Here is a 16,056-nt window from a genome sequence, read left to right as displayed (position 1 = left end):
ATTTACCTCTAGGATGCACCTGTCTCTGCCTGGGCCCCTACCACTGACAGGCAGGATTGAGGAGAATACCACCTGTGCCCCAAACTCCCTCACCCGCGCCACCAGAGCCCTGAAGTCACTCTTGACCTGCTCAACATCATACCTCGCAGTATCAAGAGTGCCCACATGGATGAGAAGCATGGGATAGTAGTCAGAGGGACACATAATCCTTGACAATGCCTCCGTAACGTCTCGGATAGGGGCCCCAGGCAGGCAGCACACCTCCCAAGATGAAATGTCAGGGCAACAGATGGGCACCTCAATACCCCTCAGAAGAAAGTCCCTGACCACCACTACTCTATGTTTCCTCCTCGCAGTGGTGGCAGCAGACTTCTCAGTCTTGGGGGTACAAGGCTTTTCCTCTGCTGTACGGGGCGATTCTTTGTCTCCTATATCAAGTACAGCATAACAGTTTCCTAGTACCATGGTGGGAGGGTTCTGAGCAGGGGTGGAACACTGCCTAGTGCCAGAAGTAACAAGCTACCAGTGTCCACCCTGATCTATCTCCTCCATCACTGGTTTATCAGCTGTCCTGCATACCGGGACAGTTACCTCAGCTGTCTCCACATGAATACTATCCAGGAACTGCTCGTGGAGTTGGATACTCCTCAACCTGGCTACCTCCTCCTGTAGCTCTCCCACCTGCTGCCTGAGAGATTCCACCAGCAGGCACCTTTCACAGTGGATGGTGGCCCCAGTCTTGATATCAGTGAGTGGGAATTGCAAGCCACAGTCCCTGCAAAACCACACCAGGAAAGGGGAAGAAGCATCCATGGTCAGGCAGTCTGTCTGTCTGGCTACAGGCACAGGTGGAGGACACAGTAGCAGTGCTGGCCCAGCTGTTGTGGGTCTTCATAACCATCGTAGGCCTCCCTCTGTCACACTCCCTCCCAAACTCTCTCTTAAACTCCCCTGTCTGCAGCTCCCCTGGGCGCTCTTCCCTCTGGCTTTATAGCCTCCTGGCCTGGGTCAGGCCCTCCCCCTGTGAGTGACACAGGGGAAGGCTATTCAAGGGAACAAAGATCAGGCAGGCAGTCCCAAATGCCACACAAACTGAAACTGAAATTCACCCACCTGAAATAAAATGGCAGTTCAAATTCAAACAGTTAAGCACACTCACTCACCCCAAAAGCCAGCACTCTCACCTGGTAGCTTCTGCAGCAGCAGAATCACTTGCTTTCCCCCTTAAACTCCTCTCTCTGCAGCTCTCTGTCCGCTTCGCTCCCCTGGTTGCCCTTGCCTCTGGCTTTTAAAGCTTCCTGACTGAAGTTTGCAGAAGATAAAATTCTGGAGAATGTTAGGTAAAGAAGAGAACGTGTCACAGCTTCAGCGTAAGAACTCCACTTAGGATGGGTTACTAAGCTGTGTCAAAGCAAACAATACATGTTCACACTTAGACAAGGAGATGGCTACATCTAGGAACAAAGAAAGTTGTTTCAAGGAAAGGTGACTTTCTGGAGAAGTATAATGACTCTGGAAAACTTTGCGGACAAGAAAGGACAATTACCTAAATATAAACAGCCAGTGAATCCCCAGGCTTGATATCAGATTCCCCCACCACTATTCTTTTATGAAGACTGCATTAGACTCCTTCCCTCAACCTTGCCCTATAACTCACGCATTCTCACCCCATAATAGTTTTCACTGCCCTTCACTAGACTCTCCAATTTGTCCACACGCATTCTCTAGATGCAGTACTCCTAATGTGGTTTCACCTGTGCCAAAGATAGGGGAATAATCACTTCCCAGGACATGATGGCAATGTTACTACTTCTGTAATCAATGATTCTGTTTGCCTTCTTGCCAACAAGGGAACGCTCTTGACCCAGATACACCTTGATATCCACTGCAATCCCCTTCTCCTTTTGGTCCCCCACCCATAGCAGTCCATGGGATTCTTTCATCCTTTCTGCAGAGCACGGCACTTTTAGTTTTGGAACATTCCTCGATTTCATTTGGCCCAGTCCCACCAACTGTCCCATTACTGATGATGTTGAACAAAACTAGCACCAGGATTAAGCATTCTACTTGATAGCAGCTGACAAATAGACACACGAGATTAGATTCCCCGTAGATGTGATCCACAAGTGAAAGCCTATGCTGGAAAGTAGCTCAATTTCCCCCCCATAGAAGACATTATCATTCTGGGCTATGACTTTGTTCTGAGCTGAAAGGTAGTGAAGGACAAAAGGGTCTTTGTATTTAGGGCTACTGTACTGCACTTTTGTTACATCTTTCTTTTGTTGAGACACATTTTGCAGGCAACCTACTTTGTCAAAGAGCTAACTGAAAGGTATTAATCAGAAATGTCTGTTAGCATCTCAGCTCTTCTTTATTAGCTCTGAGTTTTGGGGGAATCAGTCGGCATTGTCCAGCCTCTCTGACTCATGAAAGACCAAGTATCCCAGCCTCTCATTGAATCATAGCTTCTTGGAAGAAAAAAATTACAGAAAGCAAGAAAAAGACACTGGAAGAAACACTTTAACTTTCTAAACCCTCCTGAAAAGGGAGGCAACCTCTTTTGCATCACGATTGAACAGGCAGGCCTCTCTTTTAGAATGCAGATTTGAGAAGAGAGATTCAAAGCGAAGAACTGCTCTGATGTCTGGAACCAAGAAAGCCCAGATATACTGTGAGGTATGGAAGCTCTGCTTGGTATTACTGAACCTAGGCTACACACACCCAGCTCAGCAGTCATCAAACTAATTCTAGTAATAATTTATCTATTGACTTCCAAAAGAAAGCAACAGCCTAATTACATGATCAGCTCCTCTGAAGGAACACTCAGAACAGCCAGGAATAATGAGTTCCTATTGTCTAGGCTGAACATCACATGTTTGATATTGTTTCTTGAAGCATCATGTAGCCCATAAACAAATCTAGTGTTTTTCTTCAGCCATTGCTCTTTTTTTTAAAAAAAAAACGAACCAAACCAGACGAGACCAAACCAAACCTACCGACACTCATGTTGGGTGTCCTGCTGCCTGGATCCACCACCTCCATCAATTTCACTGGGTCATCATCTTCTTCTGATAGATCAAACTTTTATGGTTGGCTACAGTTTGCTAAACCTGACTTTTGTAATTAAATTAAATGAAGTTGAATATTATATCCTCTTTGTTTGTTTGGCTCCATTGTTAACAGGAATACTTCTGTTTCTCACTCTCCCCTGTTGGGAGTTTTTGGTTTCCGCATTCTCTCTGCAGGTTTATTCCTCATATTGAAGCTATAGAACCCTGCAGTAACCAAAAATCCTGGTGGTGTTCAAACCACTTTGGTTACTGTCAAAAAAAATTTAGCATGAAAGTTGGGGAAGGATATGCTGGAATATGAAAGAGGCAACTTGGATGTGTCCTGGGACACATGAGGGGATCAGCCCGGGAGTGCTGATTAACCTGGTTCTCTCAGATAAGGTCTGGTAATGTGAGTATGTGTGTGGTCTTCTAATTCAAGGTGAAGAAGAATCTAACCCTGGGAAACCTAGGTCCTGTGGGATAGTGCCGTTGGAAGATCACCTGCAGACAGGAGAAGTACAGCTCAATATGAGAACACAAGTGACACAGGAAATACATTGATTGAGTAACCAACATGCTCTCCTCCCCCCCACCCTGAAGATTGAGCTCACAAACTGAATGCACCCCCATAGCTTTGGGCAAAGCTGGGAAGGCTGCTGCATGCTCTAATTCTGCCTGTCTATTGCTGAAGATGTCAGATGACATGAAAAGAGCAATAATAAGTGAACCAGACGAAGTCCCCACAAGAAGGAACCTCTCCATTAATATCTCACAGAGCTGGTGAGAAAATGGTTCCAGAGCATCCTGGGCTTAATGTCTGTGTCCCTGAGGCCCACCGTTTCAGTCGTTACCCACCGACACACACACGTCACAGCCCCAGTATATAGAATAGACTTTCTTGTGGATACTCCATCCCTCTGTAGTCCAGATCATGCAACCTAGTGCTTATGAGGGCATGGGGTTTGTGGGGCCTTGAGTGAGCCAGAGGTGAAGGTGGGCAAAGAACAACCTGAAGCAAAATGCAAGTTCAGCCAGGACAACATTTTCACTCAGGCTGGCTCTCCCTTACCCCCAGTATTTCCAGGCCTCTCACACACCCGGTACAAAAAACAAGTGCCTGATCCCACAGCAACAGCTCACAGAAATAGCTCCTCTGATGACTTAAACGCAGGGTCTGCTCGTACTGGGGAAAGCGGGAGAGCTGCAGAGCCTTAGCATGGCCAGGGAAGGAGAGAGGGGAAGCTCGGCAGGATGGAGACTAAAGGGGGTAGCACAACGAGATCTTCGGGAGCGTGCACAGAGCTTGAGGGTTCTGCTACATGTTAGGAAAAAAAAGAGGAAAGAACAAATATTTTTAAGCTAACTTTCCATGTGGGCATCACTCGTCTCGGCACAAGGTTCTAAAGGTTGCACCTTCCTCTCCTGGCACCCTCTGAACCTGCTTGGTCCCGAACGACTGCCACAATATACAGGGCCAAATACAATTTTGTGTTGATCACTGCACAGGCTGAACCTCTCTAATCTAGTACTCTCATCCGTTAACATCCATAATCAGGCATAATACCAGTTATCCAGACTACAATTTATGAAGGGCATAGACAAGTTTCCCGTGGTCCTAAAAAGCTTGTTAGAATACACCAGTCCTGGCTTGCAGTGTTTTCTGCTGTTTTTTATCTGTAATTCACCCTCTCAATGTCTTCTAAGAGACCAGTAAGAGGAGGAAGGGTTGCTTATGCTGCTAGAAAATATTGACCTCCTGTGCTCTTGCAAATTCTCTCGCCTGGTACCGGTCAAGTCAGGTCAAGTCATCAGGGTGCCTGACGACAGAGGTTCAGTCTGTATCAGTGGACCACTGTTACATCTTGTATCAGTGGCAGAGAGACAGCCATGGTAGACTTTATTCTAACAAAGCAAAACTGCAATCATGTAGCACTGCTACCTTTTAATAGTCATTCCATTTCCATTGCAATTCTCTGCTGCTTTCTGGAGGACAAATGACATGATCCTGGATTGATCCAACCCAAGGGGGTGGGAAAGGCCTTCTTCTCCCAGGATGTTGGCCTCAAATGTATTGGACAGAATCCCTTAAACTGGATATGGATCTGGCAGTTCCCACTGTTCTACTAGTTCATCTATGAGAGAACAGGCACAAAGTTTCCCTAATTTGTTTCCCTGGGGCTATTTAACAAACAGCTGCTGTGCCCGGCAGGGTGCTATGGAGTAGAAACCCTGTCCCTTGTTTTGACAATCGTACCTTGGTGTGTAATTTGAACTCCTCAAGGTATCAGTGTGGTACATTTTCACTCCCAGCGTGCAGTCTGGTAGGTGGAGAAACTGCCATGTCCTTCTACCCACCTGACCGGGCTGTCCATTTGTCGTATAGTTTTCCAGGTGATTCAGCCTCTCCAGGCCCTGTGATCAACCAGCATCACACCAGACGGCGCCACACAGCCAAATTGAGCAACGTGAGAGTTTAACTCAACTGCCAAGTACAAGTTTCAGACCTCAGTTAATTCCCACTGCCCGAGCTCATGTCCCCCAACCCCCTACCAGAGTCTTAATTCAAAGTAATACTGACTTGAACTCCACAGGGATCTCAGCAATGTGAACTCATTGAAAGAGTTCACCTGCAGGGACGGGGGCTGGGAGGTTTGGAGGTGAGGGCTGTGCTGCCCTGCTGGCAGCTCCTGCAGGTTAACCCTTTGAGATGGGGAGTGGAGGCAGGACATGATGTGCTTGGTTCTGGCCAGTGGCCCCTCCTGGAGTGGTCGTGGGGAAGCCGGCGCTGTGTTTCCCTGTAAGCTGCTTCTCCCCTGGGGACCCCTTGTCTGTGGTGTTTCACTGGATGGTCCTGGCCCGAAGTTGCTTCCTGGGCTGGCTGGGGACAGACCCAGATTTCCACAGAAGCTAAATAAAGTACAGCTCAGGCCCTCAGGTAAGGAGGGGCCTCTAAAGGTTAAAACAAAAACAAACTGTTTGGGGTAATGCCATGGGCCCTCTAAAATTAAGCATTGTTTAGGCCCTCAGACTGTGTTCATCTGGCCTGGCAGAGGCCCATAGTGGTGGGGCTAGTGAGCAGCAGGATTCTTCACCTGCCACAGGCGTGTAGCTGGAGGTGAAGGCCAGAAAGGGGAGTGGTTTAGACTAAGGCTGGGGGAAAGAGGAGGCACTTACCCATGGCCAGTAGCCTGTAACATGCAGTGCTAATGACCAAGGGAGAGGGATGTCTCTGCATTTTGAGCATTGGCCTGCTAAATCCCGGGCTGTGAGGTCAATCCTTGAGGAGGACATTTTGGGATAGGGGCAAATAGATGTCTGGTATGGTGCTTGGTCACGCCAACAGGAACTCTGAGGAACTCACTCAGATTGAAGTGACATTAGAGGAGGTTTTGGAGTAAATTGATAAGCTGAATAGTAACAAGTCTCCAGGACCAGATGGTATTCACCCAAGGGTTCTGAAAGAACTCAAATGTGAAATTGCGGAGTTATTCACAGTGGTTTGTAACCTATCCTTTAAATCCACTTTGGTACCAAATGACTGGAAGAGGGCCAATATAACGCCAATATTTAAAAAAGGCTCTAGAGGAGACCCTGGCAATTATAGACCGATAAGTTAAACATCAGTACCAGGCAAATTAGTAGAAACACTAATAAAGAATAAAATTGCAAGGCACGTAGAAAAGCACGAATTGTTGGGCAAAAGTCAGCATGGTTTCTGCAGAGGGAAGTCGTGTCTAACTAATCTATTAGAATTCTTTGAAGGGGTTAATAAACATGCGGACAAGGGGCATACAGTGGACATAATATACCTAGATTTCCAGAAAGCGTTTGACATGGTCCCACACCAAAGGCTTTTATGTAAATTAGGTGGTCATGGGATAGGAGGAAAGATCCTTTCATGGATCGGGAATTGTTTAAAAGACAGAAAACAAAGGGTTGGAATAAATGGTAAATTTTCACAATGGAGGAGGGTAACTAGTGGTGTTCCCCAGGGGTCAGTCCTGGGACCGATCCTGTTCAACTTGTTCATCAATGATCTAGAAAATGAGGTAAGCAGTGAGGTGGCAAAGTTTGCAGATGACACCAAGTTGTTCAGGACAGTCAAAACCAAAAGGGATTGTGAAGAACTACAAAAAGATCTCAGCAAACTGAGTGATTGGGCAGCAAAATGGCAAATGAAATTTAATGTGGGTAAGTGTAAGGTAATGCATGTTGGAAAAAAAAATAACCCAAATTACACGTACTACATGATGGGGTCAAATTTAGCTATGACAGATAAGGAAAGGGATCTTGGAGTTATAGTGGATAGTTCTCTGAAGACATCCACGCAGTGTGCAGCGATAGTTAGTAAGGCAAATAGGATGTTAGGAATTATTAAAAAAGGGATCGATAATAAGACAAAAGATATCATACTTCCCCTATATAAAAATATGGTACGCCCACATCTCGAGTACTGCGTGCAGATGTGGTCACCTCACCTCAAAAAAGATATATTGGCATTAGAAAAGGTTCAGAAAAGGGCGACTAAGATGATTAGGGGCTTGGAACGGGTTCCATATGGGGAGAAGCTAGAGAGACTGGGACTTTTCAGTTTGGAAAAGAGGTGATTGAGGGGCAATATGATAGAGGTATATAAAATCATGATTGGTGTGGAAAAAGTGAATATAGAAAAATTATTTACCTTTTCCCATAATACAAGAACTAGGGGACACCAAATGAAATTGATGGGTAGTAGGTTGAAAACTAATAAAAGGAAATTTTTCTTCACACAGCGCACAGTCAACCTGTGGTACTCCTTGCCCGAGGAGGCTGTGAAGGCCAGGACTCTATTAGGGTTTAAAAAAGAGCTTGATAAATTTTTGCAGGTTAGGTCCATAAATGGCTATTAGCCAGGGATAAAGTATGGTGCCCTAGGCTTCAGAAGAAGGGCAGGAGATGGATGGCAGGAGATAAATCACTTGATCATTGTCTTCTGTTCTCCTTCTCTGGGGCACCTGGCATTGGCCACCGTCGGCAGATGGGATGCTGGGCAGGATGGACCTTTGGTCTGACCCAGGATGTCCATTCTTATGTTCTTATGTTCTTAACAGGGCAGGGGACTGGACTAGATGACATCCCAAGATCCCAGCCAGCTCTAGGAGATGTGTGTAGTTCCAGGGTGGCCCCTCTCTGACTGGTGTGGCTACACTCCTGTGGTCACTGCTCATTAAAATTTTCACTTATATTCACTGTCCCCCACAGTCAGTGTAGAGCATAACTCTCTTTGCTATCATACCCTCCCTTTACAGTTAATGAGAACCATTCTGATTCTATCTCTACATTGCTCCAGCAGAACAAAGTCCTAATCTTGCTTTATGGGATGATACAAGGATACCTGATTTGATGCTCTTAGTGGTTATTATTGAGGAGGATTTGCGAACAAATGGATTGATTGGTCAGACAAACAGACAAATGCATGTTGTTAAAATGTGTAATAGATTCATCTCTACATGTAGTAATACACGGATGCTTTTTTTGTATGGTTAGTACATGTATATGTATGTATATATGTATGTATTGATGAAAAGAAAAAGCCCAACGGTTTTCTTTCTTTCTTTCTTTCTTGCTATCTCTATAAAAAGCCAAAGGCCCAGGAAGGGTATGATATGGAGATTAAATTCAAAATCTCTGTTCCACTACTGTGGCAAATAATATTCTTAAAAAGAGCGCAAAGTATCCCAGAATAGATTTCATAGACAGAAACAGAAATGTATGATGTTACTTAAGGTAACTGCATTCAGTCATGACAGACAATGTCCATATCTTGAGTTGAATTAGTTTGTCACTTGAAGTCACTAAAAGTTGAGCCTAAAGGAAATATTCGAGATATCCCCATCCCAGGCTTCATCCTAAGTAAGAACACTTGTGTCTCTGTGTGCTAGTGTATGCTAAATGCGGAATGTTTCTGAAGCTTTTCTACCTATAAGTTTCCAAAGAGGCTTCCATTTAAAAAAAAGACTGTCACAATATATAAGGCACCAAATGGACAGAAAACCTCCTAAAAATATCTTAAGAGAAAGGACACAAACAAACCCAAACAATCCCCGGGTAGGTTCATGTGGAAAAAGATGGTCCATCAGATACCCTGGATTCAACCTATGAAGGGCTTTAAAAGTCATAATGAAGACCTTAAATTGTTCCTGGAAAATTACTGAAAGCCAGAGCATCTTCCAGATCACTGGCATAACGTGCTCTGCAGAATGAGTGGTGGTTTAAACTTGAGCAGCCACATTCTGAACCAGTTCAAGTTTCCAAAGACTCTTGAAATTAAGTCACACTTCGAGTGCATGACTGTAATCCAGTCGAGAAGTAACAAGTGCATCGATCACTGTGACCAGATCATGCTTGCTCAGGAAGGGTCACAGCTGGAAGAACAGAGGAAGCTGCCCAAAAGCACTCCTAGCCACCAAAGACATTTGATTTTCAAAAGTTAAAAATGGGTCCAGGAGGGCTCTCAAGCTGCACACCCGTTCTTTCAGCGGAAGAGTTGGCCCATCTAAAACGGGTATCATGCCACATTCCTAAAAACATGGCCTCCTGACCCACAGGGCCTCACTCTTATTGCTTCAGCTTCAGCTTATTAGACTTCATACAGTTCATCACCACCTCTAGAAACAGGTTTAAATCAGTTGCCACCATATCTGGCTCTGGTGTTCCAGGGAAATAGAGTTGGATATGGTCTACAAATGACCTATGAGGAGATGCTGACTGGTTTGGGCTTGTTCAGTTTTCAGAAGAGAAGACTGAGCGGAGATTGAACAGAGTCCTTCAACTTCCTGAAGGGGGGCTCTAAAGAGGATGGAGACAAACTGTCCTCAGTGGTGACAAAAGGAAGAAAAACGAGCAATGGTCTGAAGTTACAGAAGGATAGAAGTAGGTTGGATATTGGGAAAAGCTATTTCACCAGGAGGGTGGTGAAGCCCTGGAATGTGTTATCTAGAGAGGTGGTGGAATCTCCATCCCCAGAGGTTCTTACGTCCCAGCTTGACACAGTCCTGGCTGGGATGATTTAGTTGCAGTTGATCCTGCTTTAGGCAGGGGGCTGGACTTGATAACCTCTTGCGGTCCCTTCCAACCCTAGGATTCTATGATGCTATGATTCCCTAGGGGAGCTTTAGTTCCTCCTGTCCTGTTTTAAGCCCCCTCTATGTAAAGGGTCCTCACTGGCCAGCACCCAAACACCTTCCTGTTATTTACCCCCATCTGCTTCTGGTGTAGGCCAGCTGGTAGGGTGTCTGTGCATCCCAAGGCACTTTCTGGTGGTGGAGTGACCAGCTGCCTGCATTGTGACTGGAAAAAACAGCAGAAAAGGGACCCTGGCAGCTCTGGCAACTAACGTTGCAATCAGCAGTTCCATGGGGATAAGTCCTGCTACTCCTTTCCTATTGCCTCCCAGACTCCAGCCCTCTGCCCCCGCCTGGGGAAAATGAGGGAGGGAAGAACCAACCCCTTCAGTAGGGAGAAAGTAGAAAGAGGGAGAGGAGCATCAGGAAGGGGATGGGACCTCTCGGGCAGCAATTGACTCTCTCTGTGGTGTGGCCAAGCCTCCCATAGCCCATCAGGCCATAGGCTCTACCCTGCTGGGGCAGTTCAAACAGCAAATAAAGGGGAACTTCCAAACCCACTGCTTGTATGAGAGACGTCTTCTTCCCTCTGAGGCCACCCTTGCAGTAGGCCCTCCTGTTCCCTCGTGAGAGACCTTTGGGCAGTTAGTCGGGGTAAATTCTGCCTTCCCTCATACACTCTTCCCTGGAGCTGCCAGTGACACGCCCGCTGTCCATGTTGGACTGCCACTAAGGGAACTGCACCCCTGCCGTTTTGCCTTCCTCATGCTCTTCTATTCAGACTTCATTTGTGTGTGCCGCTATTCTGAGACTATACTCGCAGCGTCTTTGCCTCCTTTGAGCTCCATTGAAAATGGAGCTACAGGTTCGGTGTCTTTCGAGGTCATCCTGTTGCTTTGCGTAAGTTTCTATCTATGGGTTGTAGCAGTCTTGGAACAGCACTTACCATTCAAATAATCTTTTCTTAGCCGAGCACAATGAGAGAAACAAAACGACTTTTTCCACTAGTTATTTAACATGAAGGCAGCTTTGCTCAGAGACATGCCTTGCCTGACCTGGCAGTCACCAATGAACACACACCCTCACGTTCTGGGGGGTAGGAACCGACTCCTTGACATATAGACACCCAGGAGACCTCCATACCCTTCCCAATCCACCTTTCAAGGCCCTGTTGTCTGGAGAAATAGCCCTATACTTGGACCTCTGCCCAGAATCCCACCTTGTGCTTGGGCTTGGCTCTTTGTTTGTTTGAGGATTTTTTTATTTTTTTTTTTTTGGCCACAGCTGAGATCCACTGTTGCATCTGGGAACCTGCACCTCCCTGCTGGTGCTCTGGCCTTGTGTCCCACTGGCACAGATGGTCTGGGCTGACCCAGCACGGCTGCTCTGTCTGTTGCACAGCTCTGGTTCTTCTGTCTCACTCATTGCTGCTGCCCTGCTTCCTGCTGAGCTCTGATTACTGGCCTGCTTTCTTACTGCCGCTTATCTGCCTCCAGCTCAGACTGATGTGAATCTTAAGGTTTATCAGCCATCTACTGAGTTTACAGACCCAAATCACCACAAAACTCTCTTACAAGTCATCCCATTTATTTCTTGAAAGAAAGTGTTTTTATTCACACAATGGTCTATGCTGCAGGTAATGAAACATCTGCTAATGTACCTAGCACAGATTTGATGAAAAATGAAGAAGCCAGAAGCCTTGGCATGACTTGCAGTGGGTAAATGAGGAGATATCTTTTATCTTTTCCCACTCATTTCTCACCTGGGTATAAAGTTATGATCCAACACAGTCACTTTTTGCAGAGGTATTGGAGCACTTTGTCACGAAGCTCTTTGGTTTTGACTCCATAAATGATAGGGTTGAGCATGGAGGGGACGAGGAGATAGACGTTGGCCAAGAGTATGTGAACATGGGGAGCGATGTTCTTACCAAAGTGGTGTGCCATTTGAGAAAAGAGGCTGGGAGCACAATATAAAAGCAACACACAAAAGTGGGCTGTGCAGGTGCTGAGGGCTTTTTGGTGGGTTTTCCTGGAGGAGATTCTTAAGACAGCCCTGATGATGAGACCATAGGACAGAGCAATGAGACTCTGGTCTAATCCCATGTTTAGAACCATTAACACCACACCGTACACCCGATTGATTGTTATGTCCCCACATGACAGTCTTGCCACAGCTATGCTCTCACAGAATGTTTGGGGGATAGTGCGGTTGTCACAGAAAGGCAGCCTGCTCAGGATCAGGGGCATAGGCAGAATGAGTACAACAGCTCGAGTCAAACCTACAAGCCCGAGCTTAGCGATCCGCGACTTGGTGAGGATGGTGGTGTATCTCAAAGGATTACATATGGCAACATAGCGATCAAATGCCATTATTACGAGGACAGCTGACTGCATAATCAACGTGGTGTTAAGGAAGAACATCTGGGTAAGGCAGCCAGGCAGAGTAATTGCTTTCAATTTAAACCAAAATATACACAGTGCCTTTGGCACCACTAACGTAGAAGTTATTATGTCTGTGATTGCCAGTACACAGAGCACCAGGTACATTGGTGTGTGTAGGGTCTGCTCTTGTTTTACAATAAACAGAACCATGAAATTTCCCAAAAGAATGACAATGTAGCCCATAGCAAAAGGGATGGAAATCCAGTTGTGGAAATGCTCCAGACCAGGGATACCCGTTAGGAAGAATATTGATGGATCAGAGTGGGTGAGGTTGAAAATATCCATGATGTCTTCAGAGCATGGATTGGCATCAGAATTCTCAGGGACCCTTCAAAGGGAGAAAAGAACAATAAGTGTGGTTACTGTGATGGACCCTTCCCTGCCCATGTGACAATGAAATTTTTCTTAAGGTTCTAAATAAGAAGAGCTCAGAGATGCTGGGGACAGAATTCCTCTTGGAATCTATTTTTATTGTTACAATTTTGGGGTCTGTATACTGTATTTTTGTGTTTGCATCATTTTTTTGTTTGAAGTTAAAGTATACGATTATTTATAATTTTAAATGTGATAATGAAGGACTTTACTGGCTCACCTCAGAACCACACTGAGGGGATGATCAAATTTATTGACTCTTATGTAGCCTTGTTTTTCCTGTAAGTCTAGAAGGAGGTTGATGCGAGCAGACATGTGACCATAACATCTGGTACTGAGAGCCATTTTGATCTTGTGTTATTTTCATGTGGTGAGATGTTATACAACAATCTCTCCCAATGAAGAAGTTGATTTAAGCACTTGGATTGCACCATATCTTTGTCTTCATCATGCATTGTAATCTCCTTGACATATCCTACATGAGCTATAAAAGGCTGTTGCCCCAAATCAGAGAAAATGAACTGCTCAGGTGAGAAGATTTTATCTGATGTAAGAACAGCTCTTTAGGGTAAGAATCTGTGTGCAACGTGTCTCTTAGGGAAGTGAGACATAGCTACACATTGTCCTCTTATTTCCATTCCAGTTGTTTTGATCCCTGTTGGGGGTTGGTTTCCTGGGTCCCCTGCCCTAAAGCTGCATCCTCCCAGAGTTGGCAGTCTCTTGTTCTCTTCTTTTGGTGGTCACTGGATAATGAGTAGGATGCCTTTATGTCACCCTCCTATTTGTGAGTCCACTAAAACCTGATCAAACCGATTCTGGAGCTGAAGGTCTTATCACAGACGGGGCAGGTATTGGTAGATGTTGGAAGGATGCACAACAGTTTTTGTTGGTAATAGGGTGAGAACATTCTGATAGTCAAGACACACTGTCATTCCCTTGATGTTGGGTTTTCTCATACAGTATTTTGCAGAACAGGATGCTCTTGCTGCCTATGAGAGAACCCTGGACTGATGAATCATAGGACTGAACTACAATGTAATAACTACATTGAAAAGGAGGAAAGATTCCTTCACATAAACAGAATTAATCGTGCTGGGCTATCTATAACATTGTGCTCCAGAGAAAGGCACAGAGTGCACCAGTCTCTTCATATTTAAGGCTACGGGTGTGTAAAACTATTATTTCCATGTTTCCATTTAGTGAGACACTTTCTTGTGTGCACCCAGCATTGTCTGAGATATTCACGACAAGCATTGACTAAGAAGCGTAAGCAGAGACCCGTGTCAGCAATTCAGCTGTTCACACTTCTCATAACTGAAGTTTGCAGAAGACACAATTCTGGAGAATGCTAAATTAAGAAGAGTGCATGTCACAGCTTCAGCTTAGTAAAAACATTTAGGATTGGTTACTAACCTGTACCAAAACAAATGATATGTGTTCCCATTTCAACATGTAAGAACATAAGAACATAAGAACATAAGAATGGCCATACTGGGTCAGACCAAAGGTCCATCAAGCCCAGCATCCCATCTGCCGACGGTGGCCAATGCCAGGTGCCCCAGAGAAGGAGAACAGAAGACAAGTGATTTATCTCCTGCCATCCATCTCCTGCCCTTGTTATGAAGGCTAGGGCACCATACTTTATCCCTGGCTAATAGCCATTTATGGACCTGACCTGCAAAAATTTATCAAGCTCTTTTTTGAACCCTAATAGAGTCCTGGCCTTCACAGCCTCCTCGGGCAAGGAGTTCCACAGGTTGACTGTGCGCTGTGTGAAGAAAAATTTCCTTTTATTAGTTTTGAACCTACTACCCATCAATTTCATTTGGTGTCCCCTAGTTCTTGTATTATGGGAAAAGGTAAATAATTTTTCTATATTCACTTTCTCCACACCATTCATGATTTTATATACCTCTATCATATCGCCCCTCAATCGCCTCTTTTCCAAACTGAAAAGTCCCAGTCTCTCTAGCTTCTCCCCATATGGGACCCTTTCCAAGCCCCTAATCATCTTAGTCGCCCTTTTCTGAACCTTTTCTAATGCCAATATATCTTTTTTGAGGTGAGGAGACCACATCTGCACGCAGTACTCGAGATGTGGGCGTACCATCGTTTTATATAGGGGAAGTATGATATCTTTTGTCTTATTATCGATCCCTTTTTTAATAATTCCTAACATCCTATTTGCCTTACTAACTGCCGCTGCACACTGCATGGATGTCTTCAGAGAACTATCCACTATAACTCCAAGATCCCTTTCCTGATCTGTCGTAGCTAAATTTGACCCCATCATGTAGTACGTGTAATTTGGGTTATTTTTTCCAACATGCATTACCTTACACTTACCCACATTAAATTTCATTTGCCATTTTGCTGCCCACTCACTCAGTAGATGGCAACATCTAGGATGTAGATGGCAACATCTAGGAACAAAGACTTGTTTCAAACAAAAAGAGACTCTTTGGAGAAGAACAATGACTCTGGAAAACTTTGTGGACAGGAAAGGACAATGAGCTTAATATGTGCCTCAAGTTATACACCAGGCTGATATCAGATTCTCCCCATCACTACGCTTTTATGACGATTACACTAGACTTCCCTCATCCCTTGCCTTATAACTCATGTGCTCTCATCCCCTAATAGTTTTCCTTGCCCTTCACTAGACTCTCCAATTTGTCCACACGCATTCTCTAGGTGCTATACTCCAGATGTAGCCTCACCAGTGCCACAGATAAAATAATCACTTCCCAGGACAGGATGGCAATACGACTACTTAGTAATCAATTATGCTGTTTGCCTTCTTGGAAACGAGGGAACGCTCTTGACCTAGATACACCTTGATGCCCATTGCAATCCCCTTATCCTTTACTGCAGGACTGCCACTTAGTCAGATAGGTCCCCCACCCATGGCAGTCCATAGGATTCTTCCATCCTTTGTGCAGAACACTCCAAGGCATCCTTCAGTCTGTGTAGACTATGGATCGCGCCCTTTGTAACTCCATTCAAGATCGTCATTTGCAGTGCTGACTGTAGCCTTGTCTACACGTGCACGCTACTTCGAAGTAGTGGCACTAACTTCGAAAT

At 45.2% G+C, this 16,056-nt stretch overlaps 1 protein-coding gene across 1 annotated transcript; it reads right to left on the bottom strand.

Annotated features, from left to right (window-relative positions):
- Window positions 1-11,946: 11,946 nt before the first annotated feature.
- On the bottom strand, window positions 11,947-12,885 carry LOC142007642 (olfactory receptor 52B2-like). The gene has a single exon (XM_074984329.1). It carries the CDS (start codon window positions 12,883-12,885, stop codon window positions 11,947-11,949), a length of 939 nt encoding a protein of 312 aa, XP_074840430.1.
- Between the last annotated feature and the right edge of the window lie 3,171 nt (window positions 12,886-16,056).

This window comes from Carettochelys insculpta, chromosome 1, assembly GCF_033958435.1.
Source record: "Carettochelys insculpta isolate YL-2023 chromosome 1, ASM3395843v1, whole genome shotgun sequence".
In the NCBI taxonomy this organism is placed as follows: Eukaryota; Metazoa; Chordata; order Testudines; family Carettochelyidae; genus Carettochelys; species Carettochelys insculpta.
Note: the sequence above shows the minus strand (reverse complement) of the source record. Positions and strands in the feature narration are given on the sequence as shown.